Source organism: Limulus polyphemus, unplaced genomic scaffold (genome assembly GCF_000517525.1).
Source record: "Limulus polyphemus unplaced genomic scaffold, Limulus_polyphemus-2.1.2 Scaffold1452, whole genome shotgun sequence".
NCBI classification, from domain to species: domain Eukaryota; kingdom Metazoa; phylum Arthropoda; class Merostomata; order Xiphosura; family Limulidae; genus Limulus; species Limulus polyphemus.
The window spans coordinates 243,562-265,074 of NW_013667062.1; the positions used below are offsets into that span (position 1 = coordinate 243,562).

General features: G+C 32.6%; 1 protein-coding gene across 1 annotated transcript in view; it reads left to right on the plus strand.

Annotated features, from left to right (window-relative positions):
• The window catches only part of LOC106463644 (EF-hand domain-containing family member C2-like), a 49,371-nt gene that overhangs the window by 22,094 nt on the left and 5,764 nt on the right, over positions 1-21,513 (plus strand). The window contains exons 10-14 of the mRNA XM_022391188.1: positions 797-939; positions 3,959-4,155; positions 8,264-8,397; positions 16,685-16,885; positions 17,824-17,916. Of these exons, the coding sequence (XP_022246896.1) occupies positions 797-939; positions 3,959-4,155; positions 8,264-8,397; positions 16,685-16,885; positions 17,824-17,916 (768 nt within the window). The remainder of the gene's footprint in view (positions 1-796; positions 940-3,958; positions 4,156-8,263; positions 8,398-16,684; positions 16,886-17,823; positions 17,917-21,513) is intronic.

The following is a 21,513-nucleotide window of genomic DNA, read 5'->3' on the forward strand; positions in this document are numbered from 1 at the left end:
GGCAACAGGAGATATTTGCAAAATAGATGGAATAATTGACCAGCGCAAGTACCATCAGATACTGATCCATCATGATATACCCAGTGGTTTGCGTATTATTAGTAAAGGATTCTACTACCAAGAAAATAATGACTCCAAACACTTATCCAACCTAAGCAGAAATTACTTAGCTAAGAAAGAAGCTGCTGGAGTCATTCAAATGATGCAATGGCCCACACAGAGCATTGATCTCAACCCAATTAAGCAGATCTGGGATTTGATAGATCTAAAACTTGACAAATCAAAAGTTACTTCCAAAGAAACTTTATGGGAGTGTATTAGAGACATTTGGAGTAAAATCCCAAAGGACACTTTGATTAAATATGTTGCAACAATACCTAAAAGACCATCTGCAGTTATTAAAGCAAAAGGGGACACAAAAAATATTAACCGTTTGCTGAACTCAAGCTCTTCCACAGAGTTTCTGTTGTACTAAATATGAAGATTAATAAAATTTTGATGTTTCATCTGTGATTTACCTTCCATTATTCTTTGAAAGTAGCCTGAAAATCTAATTTTTGACTTTGTCCTAACACTTTTCCACAGTACTGTACAATACCAACCAGTAAATGGTTTTGAACAATTCATCTTTGAAACAATTTGTTTTAGTAAATGGTTTTGAACAAAATGCCTTAGAAAAAATTCGTACACTCTTAGTGTGAAAAAGTTATTTCAAATAACATAACCTAGAAATTTCTTGTAGAAAAGTAGTAAATGTGGATGGTACCAAGTACTGTAGTATTTATTGTATTTACAGAAGTGGAAAAGAAATTGATGTTCTTCGTTTTTCATGTTGCCTTGTCACTACTGACCCAGTAGACAGTGGTCGCAGGTTCATCCTTTCCTACTTTTTATCTGACAGTACAATTCAAATCTATGAGCCTCCAGTACAAAATTCAGGTGAGTTTTTGTTTTAATCCTTAAATCACCAATTTTATATTATTCACTAATGACGTGTTCTATGTGGACTTTATGCATTTATACATGTGAAATTACACTATTGACAGTATCTAAATACTTCTACATATTATACTGAGATTACTACACAATAATATTCACATTATAAAACTTTAAAATTTTATTTGAAAATCAGAAAATGAAAGTAGTATGAAAAGTGGAAACAAGTGCATATTTATATAAGCTAAATATAATAATTTTCAACATCATAGTTCTTATATAATAATTTGGAATGCTCTTTGCATGCAATATTTTGGAATTTTTCACACCTGTCTCTACATTTGCATTTCAATTTTTCAAGTGCAGAATTTGCAACATCCACACTTTCTGGTAATGCCATTCTTTGACTTTGTAGTTGTTGTCACCATCTTTTGTGTGCATAAAAAGGTGTCTCTTTGTAATCTTTCTTTATTCCAATCAGGGTCAAGATGAATTGTCAAAACAAAAGCACTTAGCATACATCTGTGGTAGCTTGTATTGTTAAAAAGTGCCTTACTAACAATAGTTAACAGATTAATCTTTTAGCTCAGTTGGTAGAGTATTAATTTACAGTATGAATGGACCTGGGTTCAAATACTGCACATGGAAGATTTAAAAATCGAAATTATTACAAGGAAACTGGAATACCCAATGTGATTGTCCTATGACCCTAAGTTAAAGCCCAAGAAGGGGCCTTGTTTGTAAGAGGAAGAATGTGGTAGTTCCAATTGTTAAACAAATTGTCTTACTAGCAATTTCTAGTGGGTTAACCCTGTATCTCAGTTAGTAAAATACTTTCCTGTAGTATGAGTAATTCCACTTCCTAATCCTGGTCAAGGGGAAGGAAAAAATTGAATTATGACACATCTAATATGTTGTATAGAAAACTCTGGTGGGGTTGTAATCTAGGATCATCATCATTGGCTTTTTGCCAGTTTATTATTGTCTATTTGTGGTTGGTTATGCATAGCACTTAATAGCATAGCTACTTTTGTCTGCTTTGGAAAATTGGAAGTTAGAGCAGCAAGTTCACTGACATAATTTCTGATGGCAGTTCCACTTTGTTTTTTATTGATGTACCAACTGTGGCTAGTCATATGTTCAGTAATTTCATAACCAATTCCAACCTCATACACCCTTGGAATATATTTAGCACAACCTTCTCTCTTTGGTTTTGTATGTGTTTGTTTATTATAAACATTGGTTGTGTCATAATACACCAAACTTTTGATGCCATTATTTTTTCAGGTCTGTTTGGAATATATTGTTTAAAGTGGCATCTACCATAGAATGTGATTACTTTCTTTTCAATGGTTACATATACTAATGGTTTATAACACTGCTGAAGAATTTGTACCCATTCATTGAAGAGGATTTTTTATAAGATCAACTTTTTCCTTTGTTTTTTTCATCATTATCAAATTGAAAAAATTTTGAAATTCGATGGAATGTTTTACATCTGGTCTACCACTCTTCTGGTTGCAGAGCTGTTTCATTCTTTGATTTATAAACACCAGCTAACACCATCATATGGAAGAAACATTGCAGCTTGTTAGAATTCAAATGTAACCATTTTTCTTTCAATATACAGCTTTGTTGACCATTTCAGTATTTTATCCTTAATTCTTTTCTTTGAAAACAGATTTAATGAAGACAATGCTGTGTCAATACTTCTTCTTGCATACTTAGTTAGTCTTGTTTTTTTGGCTGCTGTCTGATTTTGTAAAACACACCATTAAGCCCAGTTCTTTATTTTGTTTTTGACAAATAAACTTCAATTTCTTCATCAGCATAACTTTCCTTAGCAGCATCATTTTCATGATGTAACGTGAGCATTTTCATCTATGGATAAATGATCTTCTTCACTTTCACTACTTGATGTCATCACTTTTAACATTTCTATTGTTTTCAGAATTGTCAGAAATACTTTAGCTACTATACTTTTTGTACTTGGAACTCATTTTACTCATTGAAAAGCTATTAAAGAAGATATTCAAAAGAAGTTGAAAGATAACTCAGTTTAATATAGTAAGAAATAGTCTCATTATGATGAAGTAGGTTACTGTATAGTGCATCATACTGAGCAATATGATGAAATCACTCATTTTGTATGTGAAATATAGAAAATATTTTGTGTAATTGATATAAGCCTTATTAGCAACCTTTTAACCAGTACAATTCATGGATCCCTCAGCAATATGGTGCAATAAACAGTTAAAATTCTTTTATAAAAGCTTGTAGGGGTCCATATAAACCCATTTGGTAATTATAGAGTTAAAAATGTTAATTACAAACATTCTATCAAAGTGATATAAACTTCAGAGTGTTCTATGATATTTCAGTCCTTTGTTTTAGGTATGAATAAAAAAATTAACGTAATTGAATAACTTGACTCTCAGTCTTTGAAAACACCTTTTTCTCATGTGTAACATTCAAACTTTCAGAAGATAGCTTTGTTTTGTTAACTTGTTTTAAGGTAAGTTGGTAAATAATAATTTATTTTCCTTTCAAAAGAACTTCTGAGATCTGTTTAAATTCTCAAATAATTCTAACCATATAGATATTGTAATATGACTAATTTAAAATATTTTGAAAGTTTAATTGATATTTTTCAAAAATATCAACATTTGGGTATCATTCAATTTAGTGCTGACTCATATAGATTAAAATTTTTGAAAGTTTAGATAACTTTGAAATATTTAAAGAAGTTTATGCTTTGATAAAAAAGTTAAAACAGTTTAGATAAAATAATTTAAACTTTTTTTGCACTTATTATTGGCAGCATTGTGTTTTACCTAAACTTTGTATAGCATCTTGTGTATGAATGAAATAAATATATTTTTGTTTCACTCTGGAAAATAAAAAACATTAATTTGATACACTTATTTCATATAGTAAGAATAGAATTGAGGTGTGAAATTTACATATATTACTATTTAATAGATGTTTTTATAACTAATGTTGTACACTATATAACATACAGGACTTGCTGGAGGGAAGTTTCTTGAGAGAGGTAGAGTGAAAAAACCAGAAGTATTAGATTCATCTAGCACGTTTTCTCAGTATTATACAACCAGTGATATGTACATTGGTGCAGTACTTCATATTGTTGGTTTGAAGTTTTTGCTTACAGAGGCAGATGAATTTGCTCTTAGCTATATGGAACAACATCCAGAACAGGTATGTCTGTTGAAAAATTAACTTATAAAAATATTGGAAGAATAGCAAATGCATTTACACCTGTACTTGGATATAGAAATCCTAACCTGTTGATTTTAGAGTACTAAACAGATACTGGTAAAAAATATAGCTACATTATTAAGTATATAAGGGTGGGACATAGTAAACCCCTCAAAAAAGATATGGTACTAATGCTGTTGTATTTTGTGTAACTTTTTATAAGGAGTTTTATGTTGTACAGTACATGATGGTAGATACTTTGAAGATCTGAAATGGTAGGCTGGTAATCATGAAGATAGGTTTGTTGAGTTACTTGTATTTTTTTTCTCTTTATTGGAAGGTCTTTTTGCAGACTGAAGTAAGATGGTTTTTTTTTCATTTTATGTTTTTTTCAAAACTGATTCAAGTGGACTGCATATTCATGATCTGTGGTAATGATACAAGGACGAGCATCTAGGTCTTTTACAGACAGTTTTTTCACCATCTGTGTGATGATCCTATTTAAAGACTATTACTATGTAATTTAGTTTCCATTGTAAATAGCTTTTGCACAATACACTGAGGTAAATGTTGTCTCTTTTCAAGTTTAATTTATCTGTTTTCTTAAGTCCATCAACAATGATTTCCAAAGGCCTGTTTGAGTAATCAGAAGACACAGAACAGCATGGGAGATGTCTGTGAATAATGTAGCATGAATTCTCATTTCTGCTTGCACCTTGTAAAGGAACTAGAGATTGGTAGAATTAGACCAGATACTCTAGCAGTCATATGTTTGTTCAGGCTATACTATTGTTGTGTAGGCATTTAGTTAGAACTTGTGACACACTAAATAAGACATAAGTTTGTATGTGTTTCTGTAAGTTTTAATAATAATTTACACAGGATTGGATTTTAATAATTAAATATGTATTTTAGTTATATATAGTGTTAGCTAGAATAATATGTATATGTATAATTAAATTTCTTAAATAGTACATTGGCCAAATGTGATAGGCATGATACACAAAACTTTACATATGATAATTCTTGCTTTAGTGCTTGATAACATTACCAACCATGTCAGGTGTTCTTTGGTTAACAGCTGAAAACACACTAGAAGCAAGGGTACTCAGTTGATGATCTTGGGTAGAGTAGCCATAGAAGTTTTCTGTACTTTGCCTGTTACTTATAACTAAGACAATTTATTATTAATAGTAACTAGAATTGTCAAATTTCAGCAGCTTTTCTGGTAGAAGTAATTACATAGTTGACTTGGATGTGTGGCTGATCATGCTTTGCCTTGATGGAGCCATATCTTACTAACATCCATTTCATGCAAATAAAGACTATTTCCTCATGATATATTGGTATCAGTATGTTAGTCTGTATGTAGGGTTCACTTAGTATGCATTTTTCCCATTTCTTTGAATGTTTGAACTTACCATTATAGTTGTAACCCCAAATTCCTTGGTAAAACTTTTGTAACATGCTGCATTGCACTGAATTGTAAAGAAAAGGTCAGGGCTTTTAACCTGTAGAGCCAGGGTTGAGGTGATTGGTTATGCAAATTGTTACAATAGATCATGAACAATCCTTAGTACAAGAACTTTTATGGCACCTGTGAAATTGTATTTTCCTTTATGTTGTTGTCTCTTATCCCTAGATCAGGTTACAAAGATAGTTCACGTGTAGCCACTAAACTAAGAATCCTTTTTGGGTTATTATGAAGTTCATCAGGTGTAGTTTCTAAATACATTAATATATGATAAGCACTTGCTTTCACTCTCTCTAGTGAATTGTATACATATAGGGTGGATTTTTATTCCATTTTGAAATTTTGTGTGCCTGAGGTGTCCAGATTTAAATCTTACAATGAGGGTTGTGTCTTGTCTATTTAAACTGATTGTGACACCAGGTTTACTTCCTGAGTACCAACTGTTTGTGATTTATTTACTTATACCATTTCTCCACCAGTTTCCTCATTATTATTTGCAGTTGATACATCCCGTGCATTTGGATTTGGTTTTTATTTCTGGGATCTTGATTCATAGCTCCTTTCTTTGCCAGGATATCAGCTTTCTTGTTTCCTGGGAATACCACATATGAAGTAATCCAAAGAATCCTGACTTCAGTAGACTTATGTAATTTGTTTAAACTTCTTGCAATTTTAATGGTAAAATACTTTTCTATTGCTCTGACTGCAGCTTGTGAATCTGTTAATATTGTGAATTTTATGGGACAAGCTTTATCTAAGAGGGAGATGGCCTTTTTGATAGTAATGATTTCAGCCTTGAAGATGGGAGTGCCAATGGGGGTTGGTATGTGATATTTCTAATGAATATTCTGAAGATGTATAATAGATTCTTCTTTCAGAACCTCCACCTTCTAGAAGGAAGTCATCTGTATAGATAATAATAACATCCTCATCAATGCTGTTGGTAAGTTCTAGACTCAGAGTTCTGAGAAAGTCTGGATGTTCATGTGAGTTTTCTGAGATCTTCTCGAGGTTATTGTTTATTATCACGATATTTCTGTTCTTGTGTGGTGTAGGTTTTAGTATTTGTTTTGGTTCAGTTAGCATAATATTGGGAAATATTTCTATTTCTTTCCCATTTTGAAGACTTTCATTTTAGTCGTGATTTTTTGTTTACATTTTCTAATTTGTTGTCCTGTTCTGTTGTAGGGCTCAGTCTTTTATATATTTAAGTGCTTGAAGCTGTCCTAGTGATCTTAGTGGAAGGAAATCTGCCTTAAATTCAGCTATGATACTGGGGCAACTATTTATTTAGCCATATTTGATTTTGGCAGCACTATATTGGATTCTACTTATTTCATTCCAGTTTGTTTTTGAGGTGTAGATCTATGCAGGTATGGTATATAGTAAAACTGGTATTATATATGAAATGTAAGTAGTCCTGAGACGTGAAGAGTCAGCATTCCAGTTCCAGCTAGATGTTTAAGTATGTTTAACATTTTCTTAGCTTTAACTGCTGACATTGATATGTTGAGTAAAGGTCATACCTGGATCTGGAGTTATTGCTAGATATTTGGGGGTTTTACTGTAATGTATAACCTCATTATTAAGTTTTATTTGAGGTTTCAAGGAATGTAAGTGTTTGTTGATTGTGAAAAATTCAGACATAGATTTACTTGGATTGATTGTTAGTTTTGATTTATTTGCATATTTGGAAAACTTACTAAAAGCTTTGTTGATACTTACTTGTGCTTTGTTTGAGTATATTTGGATGTCCATATTATTATATCATCAGCATATGTTGCAGTTTTATTGTCTTAGGATAATTTTTTGTGAATATCATTTAGATAAATTGAAAACAAGATGGGACTGAGGACATTACCCAGGGGGATTCCCTGGTAAAGTGGTTAAGTTTTGGAAAGAGTAGTATTAAATTGTACTTTCATTTTTCTTGTGTTTAAGAAGTCTAAGATGTTTTCACTGATCCATGCTTGGTATAAAATGGTGATAAATTTATTGTTCTATGTTTTATTGAGTGAATTACTTAGATCAATGAAAACAGCAAGGCTGGATTTGGTAGGATACTTGTGGAAGTTATCGATTATGTCTTGTGTGAAATAGAAAACTTATTTCTATTTATGAGAGTAATGAAAATCCTTCTAACAAAAAATTGACTGTTATTGGTGAAGTACAGTATTAACTTCTTGTCAGATATATGTATATATATATTTTTTTTTCTTTCTTATGTATGTTACTTTTTATTAGTTCTTTTTCTTGCTACTTTTTGTGATTAACTTATGTTTGTAAGGTACTTGTCATTTCAGTATAAAAATACTGAAAATCTATATAATATATAATATAATATTATTGAATTATGTTACCAACTTTTTTGTATTTCTCATAGTACTGTCTTTTTCTTACACATTATCTATTTACCTTCATAAGGTATCCAATGTGAAAAATAAAACAAGCAGTTTGAAATTTTTATAACTTGAGTCTAGTAAATGCTTGAATTATGAAATTGTAATATCAGAATAAGCATTTTATGATTGAGTTTTACACATCTTTTTTTATGAATGTCTTAATGTGTTATACACATTTAAATAAGAAAAAGAAATTGAGTGTAAATGTTTTTTTTATCTATATTACTTAAAGTTTCCAAAAGCTGATATCACCAAAGTTATGCAGAAGTTAGAGCAGATTTTGAACGGAGAGAATTCTGAATTATATTCGTCATTAAAAGAAGTGGATTCAGAAGCCACCGACTACATAAATTTTCAAGATTTCAGGTTTGTGTATCAGTTATCATTCACCTTCTGTTTTAATTGCTTTGTGAAGCTCTATTAACTCATCATAAAGGTTAACTTGAATTATTTGAAAACAAATTATATGCATACCCTATAATAAAAATGTAGCAAGTAGTGCCACTTCAAAGCAGAGTCTGAAAGTTAAGATAAGTAGGTGAGCAAAAGATAAAAAACTAGTTAATAAAGTCATTTTGGAATATTTTGTTGTAACGCTTGTTAATATATGTACACACAAAGAAAAAACTTGTTTAGCTCTGCATGTCTTCATGCTCTCTCTTTATTAATTATACAATCTTTAGTTGTTAAACTGAACAGCTGATTTTGTACATATTTAATGGTATTCTTTGATAGATAAAAAGTGTTTATTCTGGTTTTCCAGCCTGTAAAAGGAATTGAGTGGATAAATATGGGACAAATGAGGGGAAAATTTGGGGATATTTAAGGATGTTTCTGAAAATATGTTATGGAAGATTAGGGCAAATATTTGGTTCAATATAGTGACTGATACTGATATAAATATATTTTGAAATAAAGTGTTAGTAATAAAAAATATTCAGGGCTTAACTTTAATGATTGTCTAATTACCCAACACACATGAAAATTATTCAGTTTAACTCTAGTTCTTTAAGTTTTTCTGTGAAAATTTTTGTCTTCCATCTTCATCTTAGCCATGTTGTTTATTTCAGTGATTTCCAGCAGTTTTTCTCCCTCTCATTGTCTCCTTCAATAAATTTTTGAAAGTTAAATATGAGCAACAGGGTTGTAAAATTTTTGTTGATGTTTTAACCCCTGGCTAGTAGGCATGAGAAATGTATCATCCCAAACTGAAATTCTGCTAGTCCAACAATTTTTTTGTTATAATGACTTTTTCCAGTATTACAAAACTAAACATCGTACAATTTACTGAAGGATATGTGACACAGACATAAAATTTGTGGACAGGTTAACCATTCTACATATGTGATAGACTGGTATTCTTGGTGTATTGAAAAATATGACTTAGTTCAGAATATATAAAAATGCAAAATCTCTGGCCAAGTTGTATAGAGTAAAAATAAAACACAGAGCAGTCTGACATTTGTAACTTCTTGCCTTTCCAAAATGGTAATACTTCCTCTCCCCCATGGCTGTCTCAACCTTCATTTACACTCTAGGAATTGGTAAACTTTTTTTTCCCAGAAGATCTGTGGTAAGTTTTTCAGTGTGTATTTCTCACTCCCCATAGATATACCCATGTTCAATGAGTTTATGTGAGCTCGAACGTATGGATCTAATTTCCGCACTCGATAATGTACATCATTCATGTCTTCTCTGGTCAATGTTGTGTAAGTTCGAATTTTATGCTTCTTTTACCATCTGTTTACAACTTGTATTTAGAGTTTGTTTCTTATGGTAATTTGGCTTATTATTTTAAATTTTTTCACTGCTAATGTTATTTAGTTATAAGTTCCTTTTTTTTGTATCTTTACTACTAGTCACTTCTAATTGGTGATAAGTTTTGAGTCAACCTTTGTTTTTGTTAACTCGGTGGCTTTAGGGTAAATTTTCTTTTTGTATCCTTTGTCTTATAGTTTCTTTGAGTAGACATATATATTCTATTTTTAAGGGTAGTTTATCTTATCAGTCCCTTTAGCAGTTGTATTACTTATTGTTTTATGTTTTAGGTTGATTTTCTTACTTTTGCAGGTGTGTTACTTTTAAGTTCTTTGTAGACTACACATTTCTAAGTTTTTTGTTAGTTCATTAGTTCTGTGTATTTCAGTTTCTTTAATTTATGTGTCTTTTTGACTAAACTACACTTCACTCCATTTGCACTCTTTTTATAGGTTCTCTATGAGGGTTTCTGACTTCCATTTTGCACCCTCTCTACCCTCTTCCCAGATCTCCTCCCTCCTCCTTGGAATTGTACCTTGTCTGGTCATCTTGCTCAGTCTGTTAGGATCCTACTACACAATGGAGCTATCTAAGGTGTGGAGCCCACTCAAGTAGGAGTTTACTCTTGTCATATATGCCTACCCTCCAATTTGACTCATCTTCTGGGTCTTTTTCCCTTATTCAGACCAAACCTTGTTGTGCTCTGCTGATTCTACTATATTGGCCCCTCAGATGTGGTTCCCTCTGCTCTGGCTGTTTCTGGAGTAACACACCTTATCCTTTTCTCTGTTTGGTACGCTCCTCAGTCATCTGCAATCTGATGTTTTTTCATCCAGATATCTCCACACTCCTTTTTTTCAGAGTGACTTTTTTCCAATCACATGCCCCAGCTGAGAGGCTTGCCCCTATATACTTACCCTCCATTCAGACTCCTCCTCTCCTGGGTCTTTTCCCTTATCTAGACCCCTCCTTTTTTTGTGTTCTGTTGGTTTCTCCAGATTGGCTGGCTTTGACACAGTTTCCTCTACTCTGGCCCTACGTAGAGCAACAGACTCTGCCCCTTTCTCTATTCTGTTCACTCCTCTGTCCACTGCGATTGGTCGTTTTTCATCCTGACAACTCCATACTCTATCTTTCTGTTTGTCTCAACTCAGGGACTCACCCCTCATGTCGCATCTTTCAATGCCTATTGCCCTTCCTCTTTGTCTATGTACCAGAAGCATAAGTCTTGCTTCAGTCTTTGGTCTTTTTCCCAGGGCTTCCATCCCTCCTGTACTTCTGTTCCTCCCTGTTTCAACTGTTGCTCTTTATAGAGCTTCCCTGTCGAACTCCCTCCTTTCTCTCTCTTCCAGAAAGTTTTTCTTCCCCGGGTAGTTCCATTTCTTTCATCTGGTCCATCTAATACGTTTACTTTGTTCTGCTAGATTGGGTTCTTTATGTTGTTCTTCCTATCCTGTGTAGTTTTTCCTTTGAACACTTTACAATTTGTTCCTTGTAAGATATTTCTCTTATGACCTCAACCTTCCCCTTCTGGCATGTAATCTTCATTGTTCCGATTTTTATGCCATCCTTTACTGTTTCTTGTATGTTTTTGTTATCTGGATCCAGCATTCGTTTCCTGGACTTCGGCTGCTCGGTTAGGTTGTTTTTCCTTTTCTCCTCTTTCCTTACCTTCCTTTTCCCATCTGTATTCCCATTCGGTGCTGGATCATCTCCTTTGTCCAATTCATTTTCCTGCTCTGTTATTCGGTTCTACATATTGCTTATTCACACCTAATTTGTCATATAACTCTGTCGTTAGCTGCTCTATACTGCCGTTGTTTGGAGGGATCATCCAGGCCAGTACGTGGATAACTCCCTATACTTTCATCACTCTTTCTATGCACAACTTTGCTGTATTTTTCTCTTGTAGATATCGTCTTTTTCCTGTGGTAATTCTATGCATGTCTGTTTGTCTGTAACTGGGGTAAAGTTATCCTTTTTTTTTCATCTCTTTTATCATTGCTTATACATCATATTTCAGAATCCCACTTGGTGGTGGGTGTTGCCTGGTCAGGTATGCTGAATTTTATATCTTAGTCCTGTAGTCTCCAATGCTCACTGTGGAGATGGGGGTGTTTCTGTAAGACCACTGGATGCTTTTCCTGTGGTGTATCTATATCTATATATCACATATTTTTAATCAACATCCATCCATCCATTGGAATATCACTCATGGATGGCATGAGTAAAGCAGATAGGGATGGATCTTTGCCCATCCCTACTGATCCATACAATCTGGTTCTTTCTGCTTTTCAAAATAGGAAAACGCAGACACCAATTGCACTGTCTCCAGTGGATTGTTTCTCTGGACCCCCGAAAGCATCAACCCCCATCTTTCTTCTTGTGGAGCACAGGGGTCCTTACCATTTCAGGTTCCCAGTCACTGGAGTGGTGGATCGTGGAGGTTTCGTAATGAGTGGGTTTTGTATAATAACACAGTCTCCTAGCCATATGTACTCACTCGATGAGTATAGGGCTGTTGTTGTTATGCTACATATTATACACACAATATGTAAGGCACTTCCACTGGATGTTTTCTGCTCAGATTGACTGCATTGACATAATCCAGTGTATACCAAGGGGCTTCCCCCAGACATTTTTGCCTGGATGGACCTCACTTGGCTATCTTGATATCATCCAAGGCAATTCCCTAGATGTTTTTGCCTGGGCATACCACACTTGTCGATTTGATCTGTCGTTGTTATGCTGCATATTATACACACAATATGACATGAAAACTATTATGCAAGGCACTTGTACTGGATGTTTTTGCCTGGGTGGATCTCACTTGGCTATCTTGATATCAATCCAAGGTACTTCCCCTGAATGTTTTTGCCCGAGTGGACCACACTTGTTGATTTTACAAACTTATGCAAGATGCTTCCATGTTGTTTATGTCCTTGGACTGCACTTGGCATAATACATCATATCCCAAGGCACTTCCCCTGGATGTTTTCTGCCCAGGCAGACTGCACTTGGTCTATTCATATACTGTCTTCTAGCCATAGCCACGTATTATATTTGTTTCTGCCCTATGTGTTTTATCTTCTTTACTGGGTGAAGAACATACCAGTTCCAGAATTAGCACTATACCCCAAAGGTGTGGTTCGTATTTTAATTGTGGTACACCTGCTTTTTTCATAGCAGTCGCTCTCCGCTTGATTATTTATTTTCACACCTTCACCAGCCCCTCCAATGTGGGATTCTAGCTATGTGGGGAGTAGAGGTAGTACCATTTTGGAAGTTAACATTTTCTAACACAGAAAATGTATTTCTGATAGGTACTTTCCTCTTTTCTCCCACTTCCCACCCTTCCTCTCCTCTGACTTGTTGGTGTTTTCTGGTTTGTATATGCCAATTTTCGAAAATGATGATTGTGCTGCACCTGCACTAGTATAGAGGGTGCAATGGGTTTGTTGGAGGGTGGTTACATGATAAGCACATGTTGCTGCAATGATGCAAAAAATATAGGGGTATAAAAGACTGGTGCATTTTTAAAAAGTTTACCAATGTTTACAGGGCAAATGAAAGTCGAGATAGCTATGAGTGAAAGAAGGTAAGTACCTATTAGAAATACATTTTCAGTGTTAGAAAGTGTTAACTTTACTTTGGTACCTAGGAAAAAAGGACATGCAGTTCTGAGTGGGCAGTCCGAGTCATTTTGCCCAAACATAGCTTTTTCTTGTTGTATTAGTGAAATTCTGAATTAAAAAGAAACTATTCTAATCTCAATGAAAAATAATCATACAGATTATAATATCTTATAAATACAAAACTAAATACTTGGATATTTTAACTGACAAGTCAGTAATTAAGTCACACATATGCATTTGTATATCAGGCCTACAGTCCACTAATCTTACAAAAATTCCAGTTATAGTAGATATTTAACAATTTGAGAGGAAAAATAACAACAGACAACACGTTTTAAATTTTGAATAATTAAAGATAGAGTTGTATTTTACACACATTGTATAAGCAGAACCTCACTAACTTTGTGCTAGTATGTATGGAACTCACAGTAGCCTGAACTCAACATATCGCAGTCGCAGGTGTCAGGCTAGTGAATTTTTACACTTCTGAAGCAAATCTTGGTAAGAAACTCAGTCAGAAAATAAGAATCAATATGAGAAGAAACATGGAGAGGCTTTATAGACTCAAGCAAAAGAGAATTTAAGTGACAACTGAATATAAATTTCAAGCAAATGAAATTTAACACCCATTTGCCTGAATGGACAATGAAAATAACTTTTATTCATACCAGGTTAAAGTTGATAATATCATCAGAGTAATATAATATCCTAAGATGGTTGGAAACAGAATAAAGTTTTTAATTTTCTATAGAGCTCTATAGAGCTATTTGTGAAATTTTAATAATTTTCAGGGAGGAATTTAAAAAATTAAGAATTATGAGGTAACTGAATATAGGAAAATGCTTCTTTATATTGTCCATTGAAACACTGGTAGATATGCAGTAGGCACTTATCAGTTATGTTGTCTTGTTGTTGTTAAAGTTATAATAAGCCTATGTAATTTCCTTTTTTAGTAAGAACGTATGATAATGTTTTATTCACAATTAAGTTTCTGTGATTTTCAAATTAGTAAAGATACATTTTCTTGTAAGTTAATTATGTCAAATAAGTATCATGTATTTTTTAATATCTTGTGATTTAAATAGATTAAGTTTTAAAATTATGGTTTTTAATGGTGATTTTTGTATTTTTTCAAAAAAAAAGATTCTTATGTCAGTTAAAGGTTGAATATTCAGATATTACATAATAGCATTATGATCTGATAAAAATGTTATGCAAGAATGGGAAATTTAAAGTCCCCTGAAAAGGCAAGTCAGGCCAGCTTTGAACTTTTGTGACTGTTTATCTGTTCATGTCCAAAGAGTCGTGTGGTGTAGTGGTTAGTATGCTAGACTGTGCACCCCAAGGATTATGGTTCACACTCAGTTACTGCAGGTTGGAGAATGTGCTTCATAGTTTGGGACTGTGTGTTTTATGACAGTGACATTCAAATTCAACTGTTCAACAGAGTATCCCAAGAGTTGGCAGTGGGTGCTGTTAACTAGCTATCTTCCCTGTAATAAATCAGTTCAAAATTACGAACAGCTAGCTGAGTGTAGCCATTGTGCATAATATTGCCTGAATTTTCAAAACAACCAACCAACAAGTCATGTACAAAATATTAAATCATTAAATCAATTTTGAATCATTTGTAGATAGATATCTAAAAGTAAAAAAATTATAATAGTAAAATATCCAACAAAATATACAAGTGTGGTTCTGTATTTGGTAACACTGTGTTACGACAGCGGAAGTCACGTGATGCTAGTAACATGATATTCTCGAAGGTTCGTGAATGGTCGAGTGTTTACTAGATGTGAGGTATTCTTGTATATAAGACCGCCAAGAAGAGACAGACAATTGACTGAAGTGCATGAATCGTTCGTTGTGAATTATAGCATTTGTTTAAGTTATAGTGTGACTGTGGAAATTAAGTGTATTGCAAAGTTGTATTGAGAAAGAATAAACTAGTTTTATTTAAGAAAGGACTTGTATTGCTAAAGTTTCTTCGGAAAGAATTTTTACGAAAATTAACAAACAAACACAGAGGAGTAACAACTGTATTCCTTTAACTGTGTATTTGGAGGTCTTCATCTGAATAACATGCACTCTAAAGATTAATGGCTATGAAAAACTTTAAAATATAAACATGTAAACATATGTAACACATGCTTTCTACTCCTAGAAATGGATTATAACTATAAGATGATATTGAAGATTTTATTTTCATTTTGAAAATTTTTGTTAATTTTGTATATAATGCATGTTTATTAAACATAAAAAGGGAATACTTGAGAATTCCAGGTTAGATTGTTAAGCATTGTGAACATTAGAAATTTTACAGATCAGTTTCTTTTGTAACTTTTTTGGATATTTCAATCATGTTAATACTTTACTATAGTCATTGCTATGTGTATAAGATGTCAGTTACATGAATGAATATAATACAATTGATGTATCTGAAAAGTAGTGAACTCTGTAGTTCTTATTTTGTAAATCAATGAATGTTGGTATTCTGTACATTTTATAAACTTAGAATGCTCTTACAGTTATAAAGTCATCAGATTAATATACTCTGTTGATATTTGTGTTTGTTTTAATTCAGATGTTGATACGGGCTGGTTGAAATTATCAGTCTACTTTTAGGTTTCATGTGATGTAGCATTCATGATTCCTTCACCTTTTGTTTTGTAGACTATTTTAACAAATACATTAAGTGACAAAATTGCAATTCTGAACTGTATGTGCTTTCAGAATTTTAGATACTGTGAGTTGGCATCAATTGTGGAGTATTTTAAAAGAGAGGAGGTGTATCTCCAGAAAAAAATATTCATCTGGTCTCAGATAACCTTCTATGGGTTTTAATATAGTAACGTAACCTGTATGTAAATATTTTTAATATAACTTAAACAACACATTGTTTTATTTCAAACATATACATGAATGAACTGTAGTATTAAATTGTATACAAGTATTTCACAGTCATATGGATGGAAAAGACATTTGCAACTGGTCTTTCATTAAAGATACAGTTTATCATTGGTATTCCAACTTAGAAAAAATATTTCCACTTTCCACTACACAAGAAAAATTAACTATATGAATAAAAAAAACAAGAGACCCTGAATCAAAAACTTCATGCTGGAATCACATGATTTCTTGAATACTGGATAGCCAATGAAAACGTTGTACTGTATTATTAACTTTAATGATTGGTCTGAAAGTTTCCATTCATCTCTGTTACCAGCTGTTACATTAGTATTCATTTATTGTCATTTCAGACAACAGTTACTGAAAGTGGTAGGCACAAAGCTCACAGAGCATGAAATATTGACCATTGCACGGAGATATAGGAAACAAGATGAACACAATGGTATACCTAGTGAGCTCTTGGTAGCATTTGTACAGAATGAGCTAAGGAAAAAAGGATTCAGTGACTTTGAGAATTTGGGGCTATTATTTAAAGAGTATGATGCAGAAAAGTAAGTCAGGACCACTTACTCTATATATTAGGTAATCCTAAAATCAAAATGAAACTGTAAAACTTTGAGACTTTAAAAATATATATATATACATATGTTCAAAAGTAATTTTTCTTATTATCATATTGAAAATTTCTGATATTTTTCCTTGACTTTTATCTTGCCTGTTTTGCGAAGTAAGTTTTTCAATCAAACATGAGTTAAGAACTTAATTCCTTAACATGTATTCAGTCTTCTACTGTGTTCAAGTAAAGAAAATAATAATAATTGTATCTCATAAAATTAGTTTTATTATTTTGAAATTTAAATCTTGTTTATCTGTATGTTTGTTCCTTTAACTTGTCATAAAAGAAGTTTTAATATTAGTGATAAAATGCCACAAAATGGGAAGTATTTTGTGTTTTATAAAGTATTAGAATCATTAACTCACTGGTATAGAAAATTTATTTTCACAAATTATTCTTCTAAACCACATTTGTTAAACATTTTTAATGTGTTTTTTACTAACAAGAGAAAAACTGCATTAATATGATGTTTTGTATCATTATTGTTTGATTGCTCACTAAACATGCTGTTGAACATGTTAGTATTTGTATTTTAATAAAAAATTGATTTGTAAGTGAATGTTTTGGTTCATTACATTTTTATTTTATTACCATGAAATAAAACAAGATTAGTGAGAGTGTACTGTTTCTATATTTCTTTTTTAATTGCATAGTAATCTATGTAATAAAGCATATTATTGAACATGGAAGCACCTTGTATTTTTAACAAACAAATCTCTTTATATGACTGTATGAATATATACCTAAGCATGTTCTTGCATGAAAAATAAATATCTTTTTAATAAGTTATAATTTATGATGTAATTTTTGGTTCTATACCTATCTACTCTTTATTTTATTTTTTGCAATGGATAAAAAATTTGTACTTTTCAGAACACACAAGTTATCAAAGAAAAAAGTGTACATTACCTGTCGTATCTTTCATCTTCCTGTAGCAATGGACATTCTTCTTACTTTATTAGACAGGTAAGATACAGGGATTATAACCTGAAGACAACTAGATCACACTGTATATATTCATTGTTGTGGGCAATAAAAAGGTTTATTATACATATATGTAGACAGAAAAAATGATGACTAATATATATATATATATATATTTCATGAAATTTAAAATGGGTGTAGTACATAACATAATGTTTAGGGACAACAAGGGACCTATTGGTCCATCTCAGCTGTCTCATTTTCTAAAATAAACTATTAAATAAATTAATTTAAAAAATATTTAAAGCCAGCTCCTATCATTCTTATACTTATCAAGCTTTCTCTTAAACTCACTTATATTTACTGACTCCACACCATCTGTAGGCAACCAATTCCAGAGGCAAACCACCCTGTTAGAAAAATATAACTGTTTTAAAAAGAATAAAAAAGAAGTGTCATCCACATACTTGACACCTGTCCAGTTAACTTTAGGCCTGTTCTGTACAGAAGGTATGTGGATGACACTTTTATTCTGTTTAATAACAGTGATCAATGCTCAAAATTTTTAGAATACCATAACTGTCTTAGCTGAAGATGACTCCTATCTTGCCAAAATTTATATTTCTGTCCCCTAGTCCTTATATTCTTACTGTTAAGTATGAAAAAAGATGATGCATCAACACTATCAGTTCCCTTTACAATCTTAAATACCTCAATCAGATTACCCCAACTCTTCTTTTTTCAAGTGAAAACAATTTCAGAGATCTTGATCTCTCTTCGTTTGACAACACCTCCATCCCAGGCACAATTCTAGTAACCCTCCTCTAAACCCTTTCCAACAACTCAATGTCCTTCCTAAAGTAAGGAACCCAAGAATGAACACACTATTCCAAATGTGGCCTAACCAGTGACATGTAGAATGAAATTATAACCTTGTCATGATATAAAAGACTGTTTGGTTTAGATATTAGTGATTAATTTATTTTTGTGAGTGAAAATTTTATTATAATAAGAGTTAAAAGCAGACGATTGTAGGAAGTTTTGTTAATAATTCATTGACGTCAAGAATATAGAAGGTGGACAGATGATTAAGTGATAAAGATATAAATAGTGTGAGATGAGCGGGAACAGCAGACAGATAATAGCAAAAAAGAATAAGGTTGGTGTGAAGTTAACTACCATAAAAGTGATAGGCCTAACGATTGACATATGCCTAAGGTTTAATATGTTAAAGTGAAACTAACAGTAGAAAAGAAAATAAGAAAAATAATTTTATTCCAACAAAGCGTGTCTCTAAAGTAATTTAATCAGCCTGAGTGCACTTTGATAAAAGGAACAGAAAATCTTTAAAAGAAAGAAGACCAAACGATTACGGTAACTTGCACCTCAATTGTAAATGAATCACAGAGAATACTAGTACGATAGAAATACTGAAATTATAACATAATTTAATAGGCCTAAGTGGATATTTGACAAGAAAGAGAGAACTACATATATAGTATTTATATGTCCATAATATCTATAGTGTTGAAGAATTTATTATACATATGTTAACTTGTTCTGAACATATATATATTATTTTGAAAACAAGTGAAGTGCATGCTGTTTCTTCATTGTTGAATTTATCGCTAACAAGTCACAGACACCTACTGTAGAAGAATCCTAAGCGCAACAGAAACACAGTATATATTTATACTATTGTTACGACAGCGGAAGTCACGTGACGCTGGGAGCATGCGTGACTGAGTTTCTGAAATTTTCAGGGAAGCTCAAGTGTGATCGAGAGACGCCTCTTTGTTAGTATATAAACCTGGCCGAGAAAGCCTGTGGCAATAAATGTGTGATAAAGCAAACAGTAGTCACGGTAAGTTTTGGGCGAAGTTATCGAGATTGTGAATCTCTGTGGTTTATAGCGTGTATTATAAAAGTTGTTAAGTGACGAGAAATGTACTGACAGTGGAATTACTGTTTGCTAAAAGTTTGTATCGAGAAAGAAAAAACTGGTTTAATCAAGAAAGGACTTGTATTGCTGAAGTTCCTCAGAAAGAAATCCTACCAGAAATTAACAAACAAGCAGATATGTAACACTATTAAGAAATATAACTAAAAGCCTTTCTATTTGACAATTGGCAAAAAGGAAAGTTATATATTCTATTTTAAATTCTGACAAACCTCTTTAGACTTCTATTCAATATTTCTGTAGATACAACCTAAAATCCTATTTGCCCTACCCTTAGCAACAGCACACTTCTTGGATGGCTTAAGAGACTAATCAACCATTATACCAAGATCCTTTTCTCTCATGACGCTGTTAAGATTATTCCCATGAAAATTTTAATCATAATTGAAATTGTGATAACCCACATGTATTATCTTGCATTTATTATAATTAAAACCCATCTGCTATATATTTGTCCAACTTACTAAATGAATTAAATCTTTTTTGTAAATCAGCAGCATCCTCTTCACAGCTAGCAAGTAATTTATTAAACATTCTTTCATCTATGTCATTGATGTAAATCACAAAGAGCAAAGGTCCTAACACTGAGCCCTGAGGTACCCTACTTGTGACATTAATCCAGTTTCACTGAACTCCATTTGTAACAACCCTTTGCTTTCTTCTATCCAGCAACTCTTCTATCCAATTTGCTAACTTATCCCCCACATCTATAGAGATAATTTTTTACAAGCCTTTGATGTGGCACCTTGTCAAATGCTTTCCAAAAATCCAGATACACCACTTTTACACCCTTACCCTCATTCACATAAGCATTAACCTCTTCAAAGAATGTCAAAAGATTTGTGAGCTAAGATTTTTCTTTAGTGAAACCATGTTGACTATCCAACAAAATTCTAAATTTTGTTAAATGATTTTGCAAAGCATCTTTTAACAGACTTTCCAAAACTTTTCCCACAACTAATATAATACTAATAGGCCTATAATTACTGGGACAATTTTTATTACCTCCCTTGAAAAGAGGAGTGACATTAGTTAACTTCCAATACTTTGGGACCTGCCCACTATTCAAGGACTTACGAAAAATAGTAGAATGTGGCTCACAAACCCAGTTCTTAACCTCTTTCGAAACCCTTGGGGAAATATTATCTGGTCCAGGAACGTTATCATTCTTTAAACTTCCCGATTCTTTCTTAACCAGCTCACAATTAATGCAGTCATCCTGTTTCCATCTACCAACTGTTCAGGATGTGGAATACTGCTCAAATCTTCGTTACTAAAAACTGAAGAAAGAGCAAAGTTTAATGATCATCAGATACAAGCATTCCTTTATCATCCCTCAAGGGTCCTACCCCCATTTTAACATTTTGTTTACCCTCAATGTATTTAAAGAAATCCTTACTATTAATTTTACATTTTAGCAAACCTCAAGGAGCTCAAGACTGAACACAATATTCTAAATGTAGCCTAACCAGTGAAGTTATAATCTCTAGATACAACCTAAAATCCTATTTGCTCTACTGCTAGCAACAGCACACTGCTTGGATGGCTTTAGAGACTGAACAATTATTATATCAAGATCCCTTTCTTTCTTAACATTGTTAAGATTATTCCCATCCAAATTATAATCATAATTCAAATTGTGATAACCCACATGCACTATCTTGCATTTGTTATAATTA